This window comes from Aquarana catesbeiana, linkage group LG05 (genome assembly GCF_042186555.1).
Source record: "Aquarana catesbeiana isolate 2022-GZ linkage group LG05, ASM4218655v1, whole genome shotgun sequence".
NCBI classification, from domain to species: Eukaryota; Metazoa; Chordata; class Amphibia; order Anura; family Ranidae; genus Aquarana; species Aquarana catesbeiana.
Window position 1 is genome coordinate 125,050,894 of NC_133328.1, and position 22,609 is coordinate 125,073,502.

Below are 22,609 nucleotides of genomic sequence, written 5' to 3' on the forward strand. Positions count from 1 at the left end.
CCCGCGACATGTGCTCCCTTCTCAAAGGATTTGACTGATAGCAGTAGAAGCCAATGAGAGGGAAGAGCTGCTGCAGACAGGCAAAACGCTGGATGGAGAACGGGCTGGGAAAGCAGCTTTTAAAAGTTTTTTTACCTTAAAGTAACATTAAAGCTTTGTATTTTGCATTAAAATAACAAACATGTTAAACTTACCTGCTTTGTGCAATGGTTTTGCACAGAGCAGCCCCCAATCCTTTTCTTCTGGTGTCCTATACTGGCTCACCTGACCCCTCCTCTTTTTATGAGTGTCCCCATAGGTAGCTGCTTTCCATGGGGCCACTGGTGCGGGCTCGCTCATGAGTCGCCTTGTCTGCATCTATTGACACAGATAGTGTGGCTCGGCCCCCCCCCCCCCCCCCCCCGCTCCCTCGTCATGGAATTTGACTGATAGCAACAAGAGCCAATAGCGGGGATTTTAGTTTTTTCCATATTTTGCATTTTGTATATCATATAAAGACTTGGAAATGCTTTCTATTGTGGTCAGATGCATCCCATGAATAGGACTAAAGATTACCTGTCTGTATAACAATTGTCTGTCTGTATAGCAATACACAAACTGCCACTGCTGACCTGTTTTTCTGAAACTGCAACCTTTGGGGTACCGCTGTCATCCTAACTTCACTAACTGATAATGAACTTTGGACAGACATTATATTATAGGCATATTTGGTTTCCTGATACTTTACTAGCTGCATGCATATAAACAGTGGCACCATGCTTATTTCTTCAAATATTTGTTCTTGGTACTTGGATTCTGGTGAACTGCTTTTAGCTGATCATGCTGAGAATACAATGCCTACAGCTCCTCTATCGGCTGTGCCCATGCTTCCCCGAAGCCTCTGCCACTCTCCTTAATAGCAGAGCGGGGTGAGAGGTAAAACAGTGCTGTATGGAGGGTGGGAGCACGGCAGCTGCTTTGGTTAACTTTGCAAGTCAACCAGCAGGTGATTAGTTGCTTGTTAACATGAAAGGTTAACTCTGGCAGCTCCTACCCCCACCCAGCACTGTGCTACCTCTCACTCCACCCTGATGTACAGCCTGTGTACACGTCTGTGTGATGTGAAGGGGGCAAAAGACACTACTTGAGGGGGACAGAGAACACTCCTTGGGGAGGTGCAAAGGAAACAGCTTTAGAGGGGCAGAGGACACTACTGTGTCTGTGTGTGTGTGTGGGGGGGGGGCAGAGGACACTGCTATGGGGGTGGGGGGCTTCAGAGTACAGTGCTATGCGGGGGGGCAAAGGATGCCTGGGGGGGGCAAAGGACACTACTGTGTGATGGGGGGGGGGTGAAGAGGACAGTGCTATGCAGGAGAGGCAGGGGACACTACTGTTGGGGGTGGATGCAGAGGACATTGCTCTGGGGGGGGGCAGAGAACATTACTGGGGGGGCAGAGGATACTACCATGTGGGGGTGCAGGGGATTCTACTGCGTGGGGAGGGGGGAGGGGGCACTGCCGGGGGAGGCAAAGGGGCAGACAACACTAGAGTAGTTTTTTTGGGATGATGTGAAAAGGGGGCAAAGGACACCACTGGTGGGGGGGGGGGGGGGCAGAGGATACTACTGTGGGGGGGTGTTTTGAGGTGGGCCAGAAGACATTACTGTGACTGTGCTCTTCATGCGTTCTTTTTTTTAAAGGGTGGCGACACTCCATGTTGTCCAGGTAGATCTCAACGTCTGAAAGTTTGCCTACACCTGTATTAAAGCATCTCAACCCCCTTTACACATAACCTAACCAACGACACATATCCCGACCCATGGCTTATTGCCTAACCCCCCCTCCCCAACCCAACTACTAAAGTGAATCCTAAACACTTAACCTTCCTCTCAACAAATAATTCAAAGCCGGTCATACCACATCCTCACCTTATACTGCGCTGCAAATCTCCGCACCAAAAGAATACAGGTCCTGTGCCAAAGTCATGCAGCTCCAGAAAAAGTTTAGGATATGTTTAGGTCTTCCAGTAGTTCCCTTCTCACTTTGGATACTATCTTCATGGAGTTTGCATGTTCTCCCTGTGTTAACATTTTCTTCAGGCTCTCTGCTATTCAACTCCAAAAAAACTTACACAATACCACACTGGCCCTAGTTGAAAATTCCTGTTCCACCATAGCTAATCCTTAGCCTGTGCTGAGAAATACAAAGAGGGTTGGGTATACAGCTAGGTACAAAATCAATCACTGGAAACACGGAACAGCTGCTCTGTGTTCTCTGCCATGAGTTATATAATATAGTATTAGTATTAAGACATGCTATGGGGGACTCTTACCTCTAAACAGCAGTTTTTAACATCTGTATCCCACTGGGGTGATCTCCCTTTGCTTCCCGCCCTATAGACACAAGTGAGTGGTACTTTTTTCAAAGTGAAGAAAATCACCAGTTTAACAGTTGTCCCCATTGGAAGATGTCTGCCCTATAACAGCTGTCATCAGAGCATGAATCCCCATTGAAAGATTTCTGCTCTATTTCTTCTCTGTTGACATCTCACAATTTTGGATTTTCTCTCACTTTCAGTACCAAGACAAGAGAGAGAGAGTGAATCTCCTTAGCGGGGCCACAGACAATGATAAGGAACCAGAGTGAGGTTCTTAACACTCTACCATTCTATCAAAAAAAAAAGGTTTTGGCTTTTGACATATTAGTGTATCATTATACTGAAAGAGGCACTGAGCGTTGAATAACATTATATGATCCCTACTTAAATGACAAAGGAACAAATCTGCTGTCAAAAAACATTTTGCAACTCTTTATATAAGAATATCATAAAACATATTAATCTGAATACAGAATATAAAAAGACTGCTTAATGTTTTTTTTTTACTAACAGCCATAAAGCAATCTAGGGCAGCCAAACAGTCTGAATAAACTGTTTTACATGTCTCTGAGGGCCTACGATACACTTCATGAAAAGGAATCCCAGCCACAGAATGCATAAATAAAACTGTAATTGGTAATCCACTAATTCATTAGTGAAACGAGTCCAAGAACATAAAAGTCAACTTGTGAGACCAGTATCTTTAAAGGGTTGAAAGGCAGAGAGGTATTTTCTTTATTTGTAGATATTTTTGCCTTGTTGTAAGTTGAAAAACATTTGCTGATATCCTCTCTTACTCCACAGTAATGAATAGGAGTGCAGAGTGCATGGCGAGGTCCATTCGGGAAGATGTGTGATCTACTGATCAAAATTTTGCTGCACTGCTGCAAGGTGGGTAAAAATCTGGGAGGGGAGTTTGGGAACACCACACCAAAGATGCATTCACACTTTAAATAGAACTTGGAGGATAACTATATGGAAATTAACCTTGTTGACTTGCTTTTAAAAGGTGCAAGCTCCTGTGTCGTCATCTTGATTATGGTTGTCCTGAAACAAGTATTTAGGAGAGGAGTTCAGACTTTTCAGGTCTCACATGCTGCCTGTTTGTTCTAGGTCTTTGACTGAGGTATCTGCCATATGTTTAGTATCTAAAGACAAATCATTTAGTTTTTAGGTTTTTATAGTTGTCCTGGTGACCACTGTCCATGGGACAGAAAGTGATGGAAAATACATAATTTGGAATTGTCACCAAAATAGAAGGTGGAGGGAAAACTCGACTGGGGGCACTTGTTCTGTCTAAGAGGGTATTTCCCTAATTTTGGAGAGATTTGCTATCACTTCCTGTTAGGTCCATAGGACAGGATGTGAAAGGAAATCTCCCCAATGGGACAAAGGATACATAAAAGAAATCCAACAGGGGTTTTATCCATTCCTTACCCTTTTTAAAACTAGAAAAAAGTTTGGCTTTTAAAAAAGCTTTAGTGATGTCTCATATTTGATATTTCTAAACCTTTTTTGAATGAAAAGATACATAGAAATGCTATGGTTGAAATAACTACTACTATAGCAGCCTATATGGTTGCTATGGTGCCTATGGGCTGGGTGAGCCCAACTATAAATTTTGAGTGTCTAAATAGAGTCAAATGAGCACAGTGCTTAAACCAATATCTACCTGTGAATGTTGGCTGTGAATGTTGATAAATAATAAATGGCTTCAGCCAAACACTAACCATGAGAAATCATAAATTGTATGGTATCTAAACTGTGTGTGTGTGTGTGTGTGTATATATATATATATATATATATAAATATAAAATATCTTTTTATATATTTATATTCTATGTAATATGTTTCTCACAGTACAAATTCAATAGTGCATGGGCTTAGGTATTAGGTAGTGGTTTTAGCGCTACACTCATTTGATTCTATATTTAAGTAGCCTGTATGATACATAGGAGTGCTGGCAAGATTAGACAGATAGAGGATACTTTTTAAATGCAGAAGTTTCCTATGTGTAAGCAGAAAAAACACAATATACTGTGATTTCATCTTTGCATTAGTATATCATATATATATATTTTTCTAATATACATAGATGAAAAGCAGACACTGTACAGAATGCTTGTTAGAAGCATTTTTAAAGCCTTTATGCCTCAGTTATGCTTAGATCTTTGGCTGGCAATAGACTTCAGTTTTTGCCCTCTTCTCATGACCTAACCCAAGCTCCCCGTCACACACGCACACTTGTATACTTACCTAGATTCAATGGATGTGGTTGCACTGTTTGTTTACATCCAGCAGCATTAGTCTTCAATGTCCTGAATGTGCCTGGGTATTGGAGCCTCGCAGACTTCTCTGGCACCACCTCTGAGCATCTCAGCCTTGGAACCCAGCTCCATAGAGGTTTAGGGTGCACCAATGTGCAGGTGTAGCCGGACAGTGAAAATGTGCACTGCTGGATGTAAACAGAAGATCCACAGCCCTCAGATAGAGCTAAGTGTGCATCTGTGGAGAGGGAGGGTGTATTTTTAGGCCAGGGGAAGGGGGCAAAAAGGATAAATGCACTTTAATTTAAAGTGCACTGATCCTTTAAGATAAAGAAGTGAACGGGATGATATAGACAAGTGAACGGAGTCTACTGCCAGACACAGATCTAAGCATAGCTGAAGTGCATAAAAGCTTTATAAATGCTTCCAATAATCATTCTGTGCAGTGTCTGCTTCTCATCTATATATCCTCATCCTCTATCCTTTAAAGTATTTTTATGAGCTGCATGTGAAAAAGATCAGCATAAAGTAAATAATTTAATCAAAGTGTGTTCATGTTTTCAAAACTTGTATTGTTTATGGATATTATTTATATGGTGGAAGCCTCATTTGCTCATTACATATGTAGGCTCTGCTTCCTAATGATTTTCATATATCAGTGCTAGTCTATTAAACAGCGTTGGCTTTACTGAAAATATTCGCTGCACTCTCAAATGATGCCAAAAAATTATCTAGAATGCTTCAACCAGAGGCCATATTATCCTAGAGGAGCACTCTGGTTCTTTCCCTGGACTTTTACATCACTACAAGAGTCAGCAGCATGCTGCAATGGACACAGGCATCCAACGCTTCCACAAGTGTCGAATGCTAAAGAGAATAACAGAAGCTGCAGCACTGAAACACAGTGAAGGTAGAAAGCATAGACCGCTGGGGAGTTGAGTGTACTACCTCTTCCATTGTAGGGAATTGGCATATTGTTTTTTTTTTGTTTTTTTTTAGGGTCCCTTTAAGCCCAATGATAAAGTATCCAAAAGATATACTGCATGTGGCCCCTAGAACATGCCCTGTATGGACTTCTTTAAATAATATGCTATCACACTTGTGTCAGCATCAGAGCTTGAGCAGTCCTCACTGTGAAACAGACAGATAGGGAGCACACCAATCACATCATCTTCTTCAAATCAAACTTTATTTATGCAAACAAAATATACTACCAGTTCCAGCCAAAAAATCACACCTTGCTAATGCATTTCACTCTCCCAGGCTTAAAGCAGAACTGACGTAATTTTACAACTATTAATGCAGTAGAGAGCTTGCAGTCTTCCAGGGCATGTAAACTAAGTTGCACATGCGCAGCTCAGCTTACATCTCCAACACAGCCCCTGTGTGTCGGGATGACTAGCTACTACACATTCACAGGAGTTATGTCATCTCACGCCATCCAATATAGATGCCGGAGACCAGCATCCAAGAAGAAGTGTGGCACAGTGGTGTAGAGGGTAGCACTCTCGCCTAGTGGTAAAAAAGGGTCGATGGTTCGAATCCCAACCACGACACTACCTGCCTGGAGTTTGCATGTTCTCCCTGTGCCTGCGTGGGTTTCCTCTGGGTACTCCGGTTTCCTCCCACACTCCAAAGACATGCTGGTAGGTTAATTGGCTTCTGTCCAAAATTGTCCCTAGTATATGAATGTGAGTTGGGGACCTTGGATTGTGGGCTCCTTGAAGGTAGGGACCGATGTGAGTGTGCTATGTATGTGTGGAGCGCTGCATAAATTGACAACGCTATATGGGTACCTTAAATAAAATAATAATATAATAGATGAGTATCTTAATGAGACACAATGTACAGGGATAGGGACAACACTCAGGTTGAACTGGATGGACTGGTGTCTTTATTCAACCTTACTAACTATGTAAGTTGGCAAGGGACTCAGACTGTTAGAGCGGAGTTAAGTAAGGTGCTTTTAGTTCCACTTTAAGGCCTCATTCACATGGCTGTAACATTTTTCTGATCATTAGGCAAGGAAGTAAAGTTCCTGCGTAAATGATCAGTAAATAGATCTTTTTTTTAATGTGTAAAATTTTCCTGTTCTTTTTTCAATGGTATACTGTGCGGTGCATGTTTATGCAACTGTGTGACTGTCTCCATTGAAAACAATGCAGCTGCATTCAGATCTGTAAATAAAAAACGGTTGGAAATGCATTTTATATGGCGATGAGGCTTAGGCGTTCAAATAGCGTTAAGCCCAGGAGGGAGAAATGTGTTAGGCTTCATGTACACATAACCTAATATGACCACCGGCAGCGGGTAAACTCAAAACCCAGCAAAATTGTGGCACGTTATTCGGTGGGCGGTCAAAACGTTCCTATCCTGAACGCGATTCTTCTGCATTCAAGAGAGGGAGGTTAAAGGTGGTTCAATCTCCCCTAACCGCAGCAGCTCCTGAACGATCCTAGAAGCCTATGTGTACATGGACACAAAGGCTTTTGTGGAGTTGAGTTTAAGAGCTTTGGCAAAAAAACACCAAAAGCTCCTAAACTCAATATTAGGAGCTGTAGTTTACATGAAGCCTTATAAGGGGGGTTCATGGGAAGGAGTTGACAAGATGTTTTAACCACATGAATAAAGTTTGATTGAAAAAGGTGACATTATTGGTGTCTGCCCTTATGTCTCTTGTAGCGCATTACAGGGTGCAAGGACAGGCTCCCAGTGCTGGCACCTAGAGAACCCAAAGGGATTTACGGGAATTGAAGAAGTGGGTGTCCTTTTGAACTGTACTGAGTTTTTACTGAATGTCTACCATAATATTCTTACAATTGTTATGGTCATATAAAGTGTTTCCTAAAATGAACAGAACTTATGTTAATGCAATGTTGTAGTAACTGTGCTTTTTTCCTTCTTATTCTCCGAGGGTGTAAAGCACTTATATTTTCTTTTCAGACAACTGATCTTTACAAACCATGCCTATGTACCGATTATATGGCTCCAGCGGAGCAGAGTTACAAAACCCCAGGCTTGTTTTACACTTTAGTACCACACAATTTATTGAAATACTAAAATATTACAAGAGGCACTGCAGTGTTTAAATATTTTTATGTGCCTTTCAAAGAGAATGCACACACTGAAGACAGACTGCCAAGGAAGCATAAATCCCAAATATGAGCCCGTAAGAAGTAATAAGCATCTCTTCTAATGAATTTATATAGAACTGTATATAGGAAAACAATCTTCCCCTTTGCAATGTTAGTGTGTCACTTTGCTTAGTTGGTACAATATTTTTTTTTCAATACCATAGCTGCCTTATTTGTAAAGGTAGAAAAATCAAAAGGACAGAATTCCTGCCTTAGTCTGAGTGAAAAAATGCAACTATTATTTCTCTATCTTGTGGGAAGGTAAAGCCCGGTACACACTGCTAAGAGTTCAAGAGTAGACGCTGTACTAACCTCCCACCAGAACACACTGGTCAGCTCTCTCAGCCGTGATCGGATGCCGATCGGCAGACCTTTTTTGGTCATGCTCCTTCGACAGAAGCCAGCCTAACGCTCAGCTTTTGCTGGATTGTTGTGTCTGCCGAACACATGGGCCGAAGGTTCAAAAGAAACTGGCCAATTCCGCCCAATATTCGACCCCTGTGTACTAGGCTTAACATACAAAGTCTAGAAACTCACAGCTGCCAATCAGAAATCAATCGCTTAGCCTATTTAACATAATCTAAAACTGAATTGGTTGTTGTTATGCAGCGTACACACGGGCGGACTTTCCGACCGGACTGGTCCGACTGACTTTCCGACGGACTTTTGACAGACTTCCGACGGACTTTTTTTACGAACGGACTTGCCTACACACGACCGGACTTTCCGGCGGACCTAGTTCCCGACGGAGTTACGGACTTTCCAAATGAACGGACTTGCCCACACACGAACAAGTCCGTTCATTTCGAACGTGACTCGGGTACGACGGGACTAGAAAAGGAAGTCAATCTCGCCGCTTTTATCGGCGAGATTGACGCCTTGCGAGCCCCGTTGCGAGGCATACCAGGCCCTTAAGTCTGGTATGGATTTTAAGGGGAACCCCCTACGCCAAAAAAACGGCATGGGGTCCCCCCAAATTCCATATCAGACCCCTTTCCGAGCACGTAGCCCGGCCGGTCAGGAAAGGGGATGGGGATGAGCGTACGCCCCCCCTCCTGAACCGTACCAGGCCACATGCTCTCAACATGGGGGGGTGGGTGCTTTGGGGGAGGGGGGGCGCCCTGCGGCCCCCCCCTCCCCCAAAGCACCTTGTCCCCATGTTGATGAGGACAAGGGCCTCTTCCCGACAACCCTTCTTCTTCCGACTTCGGGGGTCTTCTTCCGACTTCGCCGCTGTCTCCAGTGTCTTCTCCTGGTGTCCGGTTCTTCTCCCGATGTTCGACCTCTTCTCTGGGTGTCCTGTTCTTCTGCCGGCCCCTCCGCTATCTTCTGCCACTCTTTTGCTAGCGGTGGCCCGGACTTCTGCGTCGTCTTCTTCCCTCTTCTCTTCTTCCGATGTTGACACAACGCTCTCTTCCGCTGTAATGCTGTGTGAGCGGTGCACGATGACTTATATAGGCGGTGACCCCGCCCCCTTTATAACGTCACAGTCACTGGAGATGCTGGGACTGTGACGTCATAAGGGGCGTGGTCAACATCACACGGTGACCACACCCCGTATGACGTCACAGTCCCAGAATGCCCAGGGACTGTGACGTTATAAGGGCTCGGGGTCACCGCCTACATAACTCATTGCGCACCGCTCACACAGCATTACAGCGGGAGAGAGCGTCGTGTCAACATCGGAAGAAGAGAAGAGGGGAGAAGATGACACAGAAGTCCAGGCCACTGCTAGCAAAAGAGCGGCAGAAGATAGTGGAGGAGCCGGCAGAAGAACCGGACACCGGGAGGAGAGGTCGAACACCGGGAGAAGAGGCCGGAGAGCGGGAGAAGAACCGGACACCGGGAGAAGAGGCCGGAGACAGCGGCGAAGTCGGAAGAAGACCCCCGAAGTCGGAAGAAGACCACTGGAGCTGTCTAATAAATTACTTTAAAAACCTGTCTAGTGTGTTTTTTTAATTGACACTTTTTTCCCTAGGTGAATGGGTAGGGGTACGATGTACCCTATACTCATTCACATAGGTTGGGGGTCGGGATCTGTGGGCCCCCTTATTAAAGCGGGCTCCCGGATTCTGATGAGGCCCTTGTCCTCATCAACATGGGGACAAGGTGCTTTGGAGTGGGGGGGGGCGCAGGGCGCCCCCTCCTCCAAAGCACCCACCCCCCCATGTTGAGGGCATGTGGCCTGGTACGGTTCGGGAGGGGCGCTCGCTCGTCCCCACCCCCTTTCCTGACCGGCCGGGCTGCGTGCTCGGATAGGGGTCTGGTATGGATTTTGGGGGGACCCCACGCCGTTTTTTCGGCATAGGGGGTTCCCCTTAAAATCAACACCAGACCTAAGGGACATTGTTGCATTCCCCTCGCATTTGCTGCAATAGGAAAATTTGTTTTTCCTATTGCAGCGAGCGTAAGATGCAGTACCGTGCCCTTGTCATATCTGGCCCGTCGGACCAGCATACAGATGAACGGGCTTTCCGTTAGGAACTGAGTCCAGCGGAGTTACGATGAAGAGATTTGAAGCAGGTTTCAAATCTAAAGTCCGTCGGATTTCCGACCGAAACGGTCCGTCGGAAGTCTGATGCAGACCACACATGGTCAGATTGTCCGCCGGATTCGGTCCGTTGGACCAGTCCGGTCAGAAAGTCCGCCCATGTGTACACGGCATTAGATACAGAACTTTTCACATCATCATTGCTCTGATACACAGCTTCAGCAAATAAGCTTGTAGGTGTGTCACATAGAAATGATTTATGCATTCCATTGCAGAATATGATTGCTATATGTGAAAGTACCTTATAACATCCCTAGCAGACTTTACTATGAGATGTTAGCTGGGCAGAATCGACAGCCTATCCCTTTAATTACTGACACATATAAATCGCACAGGTTCTGTGATCGATTAATGAGCAATTCCAAGCGACAGGTGAAATTGGACAGTGAATTATTGTTCAGTAAAATGTTCAGTAAAGGGAAAGTGTAGTGGTTTTGTTTCAATTACAGACAGCGATGTCTGAATGAGATGATGGGGTCTCTTTAGTGGTCAGAAACACACCAGAAATGCAGTAAATGCCCAGGGCTTCCAGTATAGGTTATGTTTCTGGCCACTTTCCTACAATCATAAAATGCTCACCAGTCTTCCCCGCTCCATGCAGACCTCTGATCAGCGCAACACCCAGCTAGCAAATATAAATCTTCTGTCCCTGACATCCCTTATTTCAGGAGTAGGCAACCCTGGAAAGGTGGAGATCTACCTGAACAACATGGAAGAGATCAAAGATAACCAGGGTGCAGCAGGTTTGGTTTCTTTTTTTTAAGGAAACCTAGCAGGGTCCCATAAAGAAAGTTTGAAGAGTTCAGGGGTCAGTAGTAAGTATCGCAGAATTCAGAGGTCCCGAGCCCCTAATGCAGAGTTCAGAGGTCATTAGTAATTACAAAGAGTGCATAGGTCAGCAGCAAGTAATACAGAGTGCAGGTGTCAGGAGAAACCATTGCAGAGTACCAGTGGTCAATTGTTTGTAAAGCAGGATTCAATAGTCAGGTGTAGGTAACACAGAGTACAGGGGCCAGTAGTAACAAAGAGTTCAGAGATCTGTAGTATGTAACCGACAGTTTAGAAGTCTACAGTATGTAATAATGTAGTAAGTAACACAGAATTCAGAGGTCAGGAGCAGCTAACACAGAGTACATAGTTCAGCAGTAAGTAACACACACAGAGTGCAGGGGTCAGGAGAAAGTACTACAGAGTTCAGAGGTCAGTAGTATCATGTAACCCAAAATTTAGAGGTCTGCAGTATGTAATGCAGAATACAGGGATCAGGAGTAACACAGAGTACAGGGGTCAGTAGTATGTAATCCATAGTTCAGAGGTTAGTAGTTTGTAAAGCAGAGTGCAGGATTTAGGAGTAAGTAACCAAGAATTCTGGGGTTAGAAGCAGCTAATGCAGAGTACAGAGGTCATTAGTAATATTGTGGAGGTCAGCAGTAAGTAACACAGAGAGCAGGTGGCAGGATTGCCAGAGTGCATTGGTATATAATATGTAAAGCAGAATTCAAAGGTCAGAAGTATTGACTGCCATTTTTGCTCTTACTCTCGTGGTTGGGCACCTGGTATTCAAATCGGTTTCAAATCGGTTTCAAAGATTTTCTTTCCCACTCCACATGCTTTTATACGTACGGTGTTTACATCTTTTTTAAACTAAGGGATGATAAATGTCCCTATCATCTGTAGAACTTGCTATGACATTCACATAAACCTAATTAGAGGTACTTTACAATTTTTACATATAGTCATTAAAGCTTTCATAAAGCCGGTGGCTGGGTTTGCCATTTTCCTTATGTTAGCAGCTAATGTGCTTGAATATTTATCTACCCCTTTCCCTTTGTTTTCTTTTAATATTGCTGTGGCATTTGTGTTGGCTTAAAATATTATATATTAAAATGGAGAGATATTGCTTTACCATCAAATTTATATGAACCATTTCTTGAGCTGAAACAGTGTTCTGAGTTAGCCTTCAGGTACCAAATAATTTAACTTTCAAAGTTAATTTTAAACTGGGGCTCCCCCAAAGCAAACTAAGTTCAATGGATGTCAGTTTATTAAACTTGCAGGAAATGCAGTGTCTCATATATCTACCCATAATCCATTCAGTTATCACATATTTGCCAGTTACTAAGCACTTAGCCATAAATGAGGCTGTGTTCATTGTTCCTAAGCTGATGTAGTGCTATGGAAAAAAAACGGGAAAAGTTAGGTACTTAGAACAAAACTATTCTTAATATAAATATTACTATAAGTACTCTTAAGTTAATAAAATATACTTAACAGTACATAAAACTTAGGGATCCTACCATTTGCCTTTAAAACATGGTTATGGATTGCAGAAAGGATAGAAATCATCTAGATTGCTCATGTATAAGCATCAAAGAGAAATGAAATGAGGCATTTGAAAGCAAAAATAAGTGCAAATACATGCTAGTAATGCAAGTGCCCACATACTACTGTCTAGATATATAATTCTAAAACACTATCCATTACTGTAGTCTAAAGCCAGCCATAGACGGTTCGAATCTCGGTCGGTTCAGCAGGAACTGGCCAAGATTCAAACTATCTATGGGCAGCCTGAACGTACCCTAGTTGATCAATTGATGAACTTGGGAACAACCAGAATGTCAGATTTGTATTGCGATTATTGCCAGTAGCTATACCAGCTAGCAATACTCACTGTGTTTTGCAACTCTTGGTTGCAGGAAAGAAAATCGAACCATCTATGGCCAGCTTAAGTTATAGGGTGTATACTGATAAACTGCCTGGCATCGATGTGAATAATTTTCAGTGTGTGCCAGACACAGACTAGCCATATGGCATGTATGGCAAACACCAGAAAATTTGGTTTGTCTAAAGCCGGTAAAAAAAATACCAGCCGACATTCTGCCCATGTGTATGTCGGTCTGTCTGATATAAGCTTCTGTCGAACGTGCACGCTGGAAAACCAACAGCCAACCAACTCCCTATCAGCGCTCGCAGCCAATGGCAGAGTTCTGGCGGAGTGGCTGCCCCCCTGTCAGAACACAACAGCTCAGCGGGGGAGATCACTGGACTAACCTCACATGACCAGAGCTGTCAGTTTTTTCATGCGAAAACTGTAGTGTGTACCTGACTTAAAGCCGGCCATAGATGGAGTGATTTTCACTTGATTCCCCCATCAGTACAGTCAGTGTTGATGAGGGAATCCCTCCTGCGGAGCCATTGTGTTCTCCCAGCGGGGGGGGGGGGGGGGGGGCAGGGGGAGTATCCCCTTGGGAAAACACAGTGATTATTGATAGTGGCTATAATAGCTGCTAGCAATAATTGCATGTAAAATCTGACAGGCTGGTTGTACCCAGGTTGATTGATCGAACTTGGGTACATTCAGCCTGCCCATACATGGTTTGAATTTTGAACCGTCTATGCCCGGCTGCAATCCATTCAATATCGATCTGTTCTACAGGGAAACAGACATACTGTATATCGATTTTTTTTGGTGAAGGGTGGTGGTTTGCTAGAAAGTAATTTTACCCATTTATGCAGTTTAAAAAAGAAATATCGTGACTCTCGAAGCAGATTTGCCAATATATACCTTCTATCTTCTTATTTTGTCTATGTATTAGTCTAAAATCCTGTCTGAGCCAGTTCAAGCTGACATATAATGCACAATTACCCATCTTTACAACAGATGTGCGCACAAGAGCATCTTTCGACAGACAGCATAGTAAACCTTTAATGGGCAAAACAACAGCATACCATGCTGGGTTCCACACCCATCATCCGAGAAAGGAAAAATTAGGCTATAATGAGCAAAAGATCAGCAACACTGCATGTCTGAAGACTGGAAAAATTTTCTCTAGCCAGATTAATCTAACAATTCTGCTGCAACAGAACTAAGGTCAACATTTCACAGACGCAAGGTGAATCTATAACTTTATCCTGTAAATCAGGGGTCTCAAACTGGCGGCCCTCCAGCTGTTGCAAAACTACAATTCCCATGAGGCATTGCAAGGCTGACAGTTACAAGCATGACTCTCACAGGCAGAGGAATGATGGGACTTGTAGTTTTGCAACAGCTGGAGGCCTGCCAGTTTGGGACCCCTGGTGTAAATAGATGGTGCAGGTATAATGGTGTAAGGAATGAGAGTATTATTTACAGGTCACAAGGTACCCAAGAATTGGTGCTAGCCATGTACACCACTGTTTAGTTACTAGCAGGTGTACCTAATAAAGTGGCCATGGAGTATGTATAGAGTACATATATGTTGAGTATGATTTAATGTCTTGTATCAAGATGTACAGGAAATAAAATATAGCTCGGTAATGTGTGGTCTCTGTCAGATAGCACTGGTCATTTTTCTATTAACAAAGGGCATATTTTGTAACATATACTTCTTTGTTCCCCATGGATCCTTTTTTGATCTTTACTACTGATATATAAATAAGATGGAAGTGTTTTTATCAAGTTCAAGAAAGTTACACTCTGGTGAACCTAATATCTGATAAAAGGATAGAAATTGAAGTCAAAAACATAAATCATTGTGCAACACAACACGTTTCCCTTTTCCCTGACCCAGGAGCCATTTGTGCACATCTTGTTTGAATTGATATCTAAAGTTTTCCTGTTTCTTTTTGTAGAAAGAGCTCAGATAGCACAATGTAGAGGTTTTAGCTCATGAATAAAAACACATGATCAGCGTAGTCACCACAACATAAAAATGGGAAGAAGAAGGAATTATTATCTGATGAGAGATGTGTGGCTTTGATCCATCAGTATCTGCCTCACGTCAAAGAAATCTGAACCAGCTCCTATTGAAGGACTAAAACTTCCACCATAGCACTAAACTCCTCGGAAAAAAAAAAAAGGTTTCCATAGCAATGAGGCTGAAAATGTTCAGACATTCTCAACGTGGTGAAAATGGCATTTTATCTACTCTCTTATATAAGCCTGGCATAAGCTGGAAATGTAATTTGTGTTTGCATCGGCATTGCCTGGCATAAGCTGGAAATTTAATTTGTGTTTGCATCGGCATTGCCCAAAGTGCTTTCAGCACTTTTGCAGTGTCGTTAGATCAAGCTCAACAGAATCATTTACTAAAACACAAAAATGGATTTGCAGACAATGAAAATCTAATAGTGAGCGTGTGTTGGTTCTGGAACAAGAGGCTTGTAGGTAGACCTTTTAGGGACCTAAAGCCTAAACTATATAGGGAATTTTAGCAAGCTTTTCAGTCTTATGCCCTGTACACACGGTCGGATTTTCCAACGGAAAATGTGTGATAGGACCTTGTTGTCGGAAATTCCGACCGTGTGTAGGCTCCATCACACATTTTCCATCGGATTTTCCGACACACAAAGTTTGAGAGCAGGATATAAAATTTTCCGACAACAAAATCCGTTGTTGGAAATTCCGATCGTGTGTACACAAGTCCGACAGACAAAGTGCCACGCATGCTCAGAATAAATAAAGAGATGAAAGCTAATGGCTACTGCCCTATTTATAGTCCCGACGTACGTGTTTTACGTCACCGCGTTTAGAACGATCGGATTTTCCGACAACTTTGTGTGACCATGTGTATGCAAGACAAGTTTGAGCCAACATCCGTCGGAAAAAATCCTAGGATTTTGTTGTCGGAATGTCCAAACAAAGTCCGACCGTGTGTACGGGGCATTACAATTATTGCTCATGGCTAAGGATTCCTGTAGTCAATCACAGGAACCTCTTCTCTGATTTAAACTGTGATCACTAGGGGTCGACCGATATATCGGCCGATATTTGGTGTTTTTTTACTTAATCGGCATCGGCTGATTGTGCTGATAAAAAAGGCCGATATCAGCGGACTTGCAAATGACTTCTGTAATAGAAGTCAATACAAGTTGCCTGAAAACTTCTGTGAAGAGACTTCTGCCCTCCTCTGGGCAGCCTGCCAAATCTGATAAAAAGAACCTGAAGGATACAATGTTTACACTTATGAATGAACTGAGCTCTGTGTGTAAAAGCTCTCAGTTTAAACATTTAAAGACTAAATCTTTTATGACACTTGTTGCTTACAAGTAAAAATCCTGTATTTTCTGCTAGAAAATCACTTAGAACCCGCAAACATTATATATATATATTTTTTTTTTAGCAGAGACCCTAGGGAATAAAATAGCGGTTGTTGCAATATTTATGTCACACGGTATTTGCGCAGCGGTCTTTCAAACGCAATATTTTTTGAAAAAATACACTAATTTAAAAAAAAACTAAGCAGTAAAGTTAGCCCATTTTTTTTCATCCAAAAGTTTTGATTACCTGTTTTTGTGTATTTAATATTTAAGATATATATATATTTTTATATATATATATATATTTTTTTTTTTAATCTAAATTTTACATACAAGTGAACTGATTGGAGGTTTGTTTTGTTTAATAAATGTTTAAATGTAAAAATTTTTCTGTATCATTTAAGGTTGCTTTCACACTGGAGCAGGCATGCGTTGACGGTAAAACGCTGCTAGTTTTAGCGGAGCTTTAACGTCATTTTAGCGGCGCTATTCGGCTGCTAGCAGGGCGCTTATAACCCAGCTAGCAGCCGAGGAAGGGGTTAAATGCGCCCCTGAAGCGCCACTGCCGAAACGCTTTGCAGGCGCTTCGGCAGCGGTGCGCATTCATTTCAATGGGCAGGAGTGGTGGAGGAGCGGTATACACTGCTCCAAAGATGCCGCTTGCAGGACTTTTTTTTAACATCCTGCCAGCACATCGCCTCAGTGTGAAAGCACTCAGGATATCACACTGAGACTGCAGGGGAGCAGTTTTACAGGCACTTTACAGGCGCTATTTTTAGCCCAAAAGCGCCTGAAAAACGCCCCAGTGTGAAAGGGGTCTAACTGTTAGATTTTATGAGATGAATGGAAAAAAAAAAAATCGGCCTAATATATCGGCCCAAAAAAATCGGCATCACATATCGGCCATCGGCCACCGCGATTTCTAAATATCGACATCGGCCAGAGAAAAACCCATATCGGTCGACCTCTAGTGATCACTATTGAATGCATATTGGTCCACAATTGCAATGGGTATTATGCCCATTGAGCCCTACAAGGGTTAAAGAGACCATGACCGTCTCCTTTTCTGGGAGTGTCTGATTACTTCCTGTGCTGTCCTAGCTCCTCCTGGAAGTAGATATTATTCTCTACAACTAGAAAAGTGAGGTCTAGGGATGAGGTATCTTGCAGGACTTGGAATCTAATGAAACCCTGAAATGTTGGTTGGTGGAAAAGGTTGGTGTTACCCATTACTAACTAGCTAGTTGGGCAGTTCAACCAAAGATCATTTTATAGCGGAACTTCACTCTCCCAGTTAATATTATTTTTGCTCATTATGCTGCTAGCATTAGTAAATAGAAGGGAAAGTATTTCATATTTACTTGTTTTAAACTTTTTTTTTACGTTTCTTCAGTTACTTCATGGTTTCCAGGCCTAGGCAAATTATGTCATACATCCCAGGAGTCATCAGGAGGGGAAGAGGTTTTTTTTTTTTTAGCTAAGCACACCCTCCTGCATGCATGCCTGTGTTAAGAGCAGATGGATTCCAGGAAGTAAATGCTACATGAATCATCTGCCCTTACTTAAGATGGCCACAGCCAGAAATGCTAAGAAGGGTGCTTTTCAAAGTGATTTCTCAGCAAAAAAAGCATTGAGATGTGGATGGATGGGTGAGTTTGCTTTGATTATTAAAAATTAATTACCACTTGCTGACCTGCTCACGCAGATATACTGCGGCAGGTCGGCGCTCCTGCTCCAACCGACGTACCTGTATGTCAGTCAGTAAAAGCAGGGTAGCGAGCGCACGCAGACTCGATGTCTGCCGGTGGCCCGCAATCACGGTGAGGAGAGGCAGAACGGGGAACTGCCTATGTAAACAAGGCATTTCCCTGTTCTGCCTAGTGACATGACAGGGATCTACTATTCCCAGTGATCGGGAGCTGTGATCTCTGTCATGTTTCAGTAAGCCCATCCCCACTACAGTTAGAACACGCTGAGGAAGCACACTTATCCCCTTGATCACCCCCTAGTGTTAACCCCTTCCCTGCCAGTGTAATTTTTACATTGATCAGTGCATTTTTATAGCACTGATCAATGTAATATCACTGGTCCCCAAAAAGTGTAATTTGGGGTCAGATTTGTCCGCCGCAATGTCGCAGTCCTGCTAAAAATCGCAGATCGTCGCCAATACCAGTAAAAACAATAAAAGTCCCTAAATCTATCCCATAGTTTGTAGACGCGATAACTTTTGCGCAAACCAATCAATATACGCCTATTGCAATTTTTTTTACCAAAAACATGTAGAAGAATATAGATCGGCCTAAACTGATGACTAAATTCTTTTTTTAATATTTTTTTTTTTATATGTATTATAGCAGAAAGTAAAAAAAGTGTTTTTTTCAAAATTGTCAGTCTTTTTCTGTTTATAACGCAAAAAAACCCCCAAAAAACGCAGAGGTGATCAAATACAACCAAAAAGAAAGCTCTATTTGTGGGAGTAAAAGGAAGTCAATTTTGTTTGGGTACAGCTTCGCAATTGTCAGTTAAATCGACATAGTGCCGTATCACAAAAAATGCTCTGGTCAGGAAGGGGGTAAATCCTTCCAGGGCTGAAGTGGTTAAATAGCGTTTTTAGTTTGTGGTGCTCAGATGCAGTGTAGTTCTGCTTTAAGGTGGAGCTGATCATAAAATGTACTTTAGATGAGTGTTGGCCAACATTTTTTGGCTGAGAATGGAACTTGGGTTTAAAGTTCTATATACCACATATCTGTCCAGTGCAACATAGTACAACGTGAATAAAATGATTGCCTCTGAGAAAAAAAGCCCATGTCTTCATAACAGATGGGGAACATGTATTACTTTGCAACCCTGTTTTGTTGAGCTTGGTATACATGGCTTCAATTTTGGCTGATTTCTGCTGAATTCAAGCTTTTGGTGGCCCTACCGGCTTGAATAACTTTGGTTGAAACCACAAAGTAGCCGGATGGAAAATCTTTGCTTGAACAATAACTGCATCCTATCATCTATGACTCAGCATTTTCACACAGAAGAACCAACATACATGTATTGACCATTATGGTTCTTGAAGGACGTTTGTTAAACTTTCAAGATACAACCGGGTTGGTAAGCAAAAGAAAAGCCATAACATTGTAATCATAAGCCTAGTCTGAAATATTCACCTCATAAATGTGAGTAATATAAATCGGGTCAGAACTTGCCCCTAGTGTCATCCCAATAGTATGCTCTGACTGCAATGATTGATATTACTTAATAATGTTTCTTTGACTCTAAAACTGCTAAAAAACATAATATGACCAAATATTTTAATAAAGTAACAAAGCTGTTTTCATGGCATCGTAAATCTGGTTGCACTGTCGTATGTTGTGGCTCGGCTGCCTCAATTTCCATAGCTCAGTTCCAGAATCAGTCACCACCTTATTAGATGCTTGTAGGGGACTATGCACAGTGCCAAAACAGTTTTCTTTCACAGCTCATCCCAAACAGTTCGGATTTAATGACACTGGGACTTTAATGTAATCTTTAGAATGCTAAAATAAATGAATGTCTAAAAACTCCAAACAGAATAGTATTGGTAATATAAAGAAATGCACATGTACCTGTTGATGTAGCTCAACGCAACATATGTTGGCTGCTGAAGTTCCTGCTTCTCCAAAACACGTGGATCTGTGTCTGTAATAAAAACATAGCTGTGAGCAAAGGACTTAGATCCCATAGAAATGATATACAGTAGATGTTTGAAGTAGTATTCTCCATATTCTGATGATGATGATGTAAATGAACAAACTAGTTTGATATAAAACTCCCTATAGCAGGTATAAAGACTGTATACATACACATACACACACAGTATATACATGCATACACACACACACAGTATATACTGCACATACACACACACGTACACACAAACAGATGCTGAATGGCCATGAGGAATACATGACTATGCTACAGTTTGTTACCAAGCTTTTCCCCTATGATCTCAGCTTACATAATTTTGGAACATATAAAATGCAGTAGGGTATCACCTTTTTGCTTCAGATATAAATCATATTACATAGTACTTGCAGAAGATCCTTGCCATTATTTGCCTAGTCTAGACTTTATTCAATTTTGACAAGCTGAAAAGTAAACATCATATACAGGTCCCACTTCTTTTGTTTTTCTTTTACACCTGCCTCCCTGTTAGCAAGAGGACCCCTATGAACCAAAACTGTCCTTGTCCAAAGCAAATCTAAGGTAATACAAGTGCTAAATTGCAAAAATCTTATGTATGGTGCATTGCAAGTTTATCTGCTTGAACCTGACTGTGCAGTAATCCATCCCCCTAGCAGTTGGCATAAGATTCGGCTGGTGGGTTCTTCTTTGGGGGTGGCAGCAAACAAACAATCCCCCCCACCCGGCAGCGTTGTACGGCGCACCCCCCCACGGCACTTTATTGCTCGTGTGGTGGGCTGTGGTGTCCTCTCCTAGAGTGCGGGCAGCAGCCACGGCGGCTGCGGTGTCCGCTCCTCCAGCTTCCTCCGTCGTGTGTCTTCTGCCAAAGCGCTAGGCATCCAATAGGATCATCTGACTCTTTGGCCAATCGGGAAACAGCTCTAACAGACCTGCCTCCTAAATGGCGGGGAGGAACTGTAGTGTGCTAATAGCAGAGTGCAATGCTCTGCACCCCGAGCCCACCCTTTTTTGAAGCCTATTAGAGCCTCTGGCTCTAATCAGGTGCTTCAAAAAAACACCATTAGAATCCATGCTCCGGTGCCACTGATATGTAGATGCACCCTCTATGGACGGGCCGCTACTGCCCCCTAGACTGTCTTTTGAAAACAAAGCATACCGGCAAGATTATGTAAACTGGTTTTACATTGTTATGGAACCTTTACAACTTTCTTTCATAAGAAAAAGCTTTTAATGCATGTTCTCAAGATTTCTAAACAATGCCCTTGTTCTGTTGCTTTGATTGTTACTTTTAGGCCTTAGACACACTAGTATGATTTCAGACGTGACTTAATTCACACAGAGTCATATGACAATTGAAATAAATTTGTTCTCTAAGGTGCTCGTTCACATCAATACGCACAGCATAGTGTGTTTTTGGAGAAGGGTCCTGTACCATTTTGGTGTGGTTGCTGCACAATTTTGGCCCCATAGAGGTCAATGGAAATACAGTGTCGTGTTTTTTACGTGTTTTTGTAGGTTGTTAGGTAGCCGGGAAACTCACCAACACCCTAACAACCAGTGACTATTCCTGCTGTCAGCCCGGGATTCCCGGCTGACAGCAGAATGTAAGCAAAGGAGCCTGTCATTGAAAAAAAATAAATACAGTAGTATCAAAAAAAGCATGAAAAACATAAAATACAACCAAGTCACACTATATAATTGGCCTGAAAATCATTTTAAATTTCAGCTGCACTAGTGTAAAAGGCTAGGTCCACACCACTGCAGCTTCCCTGCGGCAGCGTTTGCACAGGCACAGCAGTCTGTTGTACCTACAGAAAACGCATGGACAGGGTCCCTGTGCCTTTTCCAAAATCTCAGGGAAACCGCATAGCTCTATGCATGATCATAGCTCATCTCAGCATCTATTGGTTTATGAAACTGAGATGATCAGCGGAGTACATGTTCTCCACTGATCATCTCAGTATACAGAGAATTTGTCATTAACAGAAACAGAAACGGCCAGTTTATGAAGGTGAGATCTCCATACTTCACTGGTGATCTCTGAGAATTCTCCGAGGTGGAGAATCGGGGAGAGACGACAGCAGCCCTGGAGAACTGAGGAGGAAGATTATTGACTCAATCAGACCCCTCAAGACAATAAAAAAAAAGCCCCCCTGCCTCTCACAAACCCCCCCAAACCGGTAAAGCAGGTTAGAAACACTATATATATAAATTTGTGTAGGCAGGAATTTAACTTTTATTAATATGAGGTGTAGTGTGCGGTACTGAGGAGAGCGGTCTCCTCTGAGAATGCCGGAGAACTCAGCAGCGGTTATTTTCCACTGCTTGATAAATGGATACCTGCAGTAAGTGTCATTTCTGTCTACTGCTTTGTTCCTCTGCTATCAGCACAAATCATTTTTGACAATTTTGACACTAAGAGAAAAATGGTGACAAAGGAGGGACCTACAACATATTGACAGCTTCAGCTCTGTTCCTGTGTGCTGGGTGAAGGGGTGTGTGTCTCCTCCATCCAATCAGCTCTCAGAACTCTCCTCATTGAGCTCTGCAGAGTGTAATTTCAGCTTTCTGTCCCCTTTTTCTGACAGCTCAGACAAACCTTATAAATT

The 22,609-nt window shown here is 42.6% G+C and overlaps 1 protein-coding gene across 1 annotated transcript in view; it reads right to left on the reverse strand.

Annotated features, from left to right (window-relative positions):
• The window catches only part of JAZF1 (JAZF zinc finger 1), a 382,635-nt gene that overhangs the window by 155,376 nt on the left and 204,650 nt on the right, over positions 1–22,609 (reverse strand). Inside the window, exon 2 of the mRNA XM_073630160.1 lies at positions 19,922–19,994. Within this exon, the coding sequence (XP_073486261.1) occupies positions 19,922–19,994 (73 nt within the window). The remainder of the gene's footprint in view (positions 1–19,921; positions 19,995–22,609) is intronic.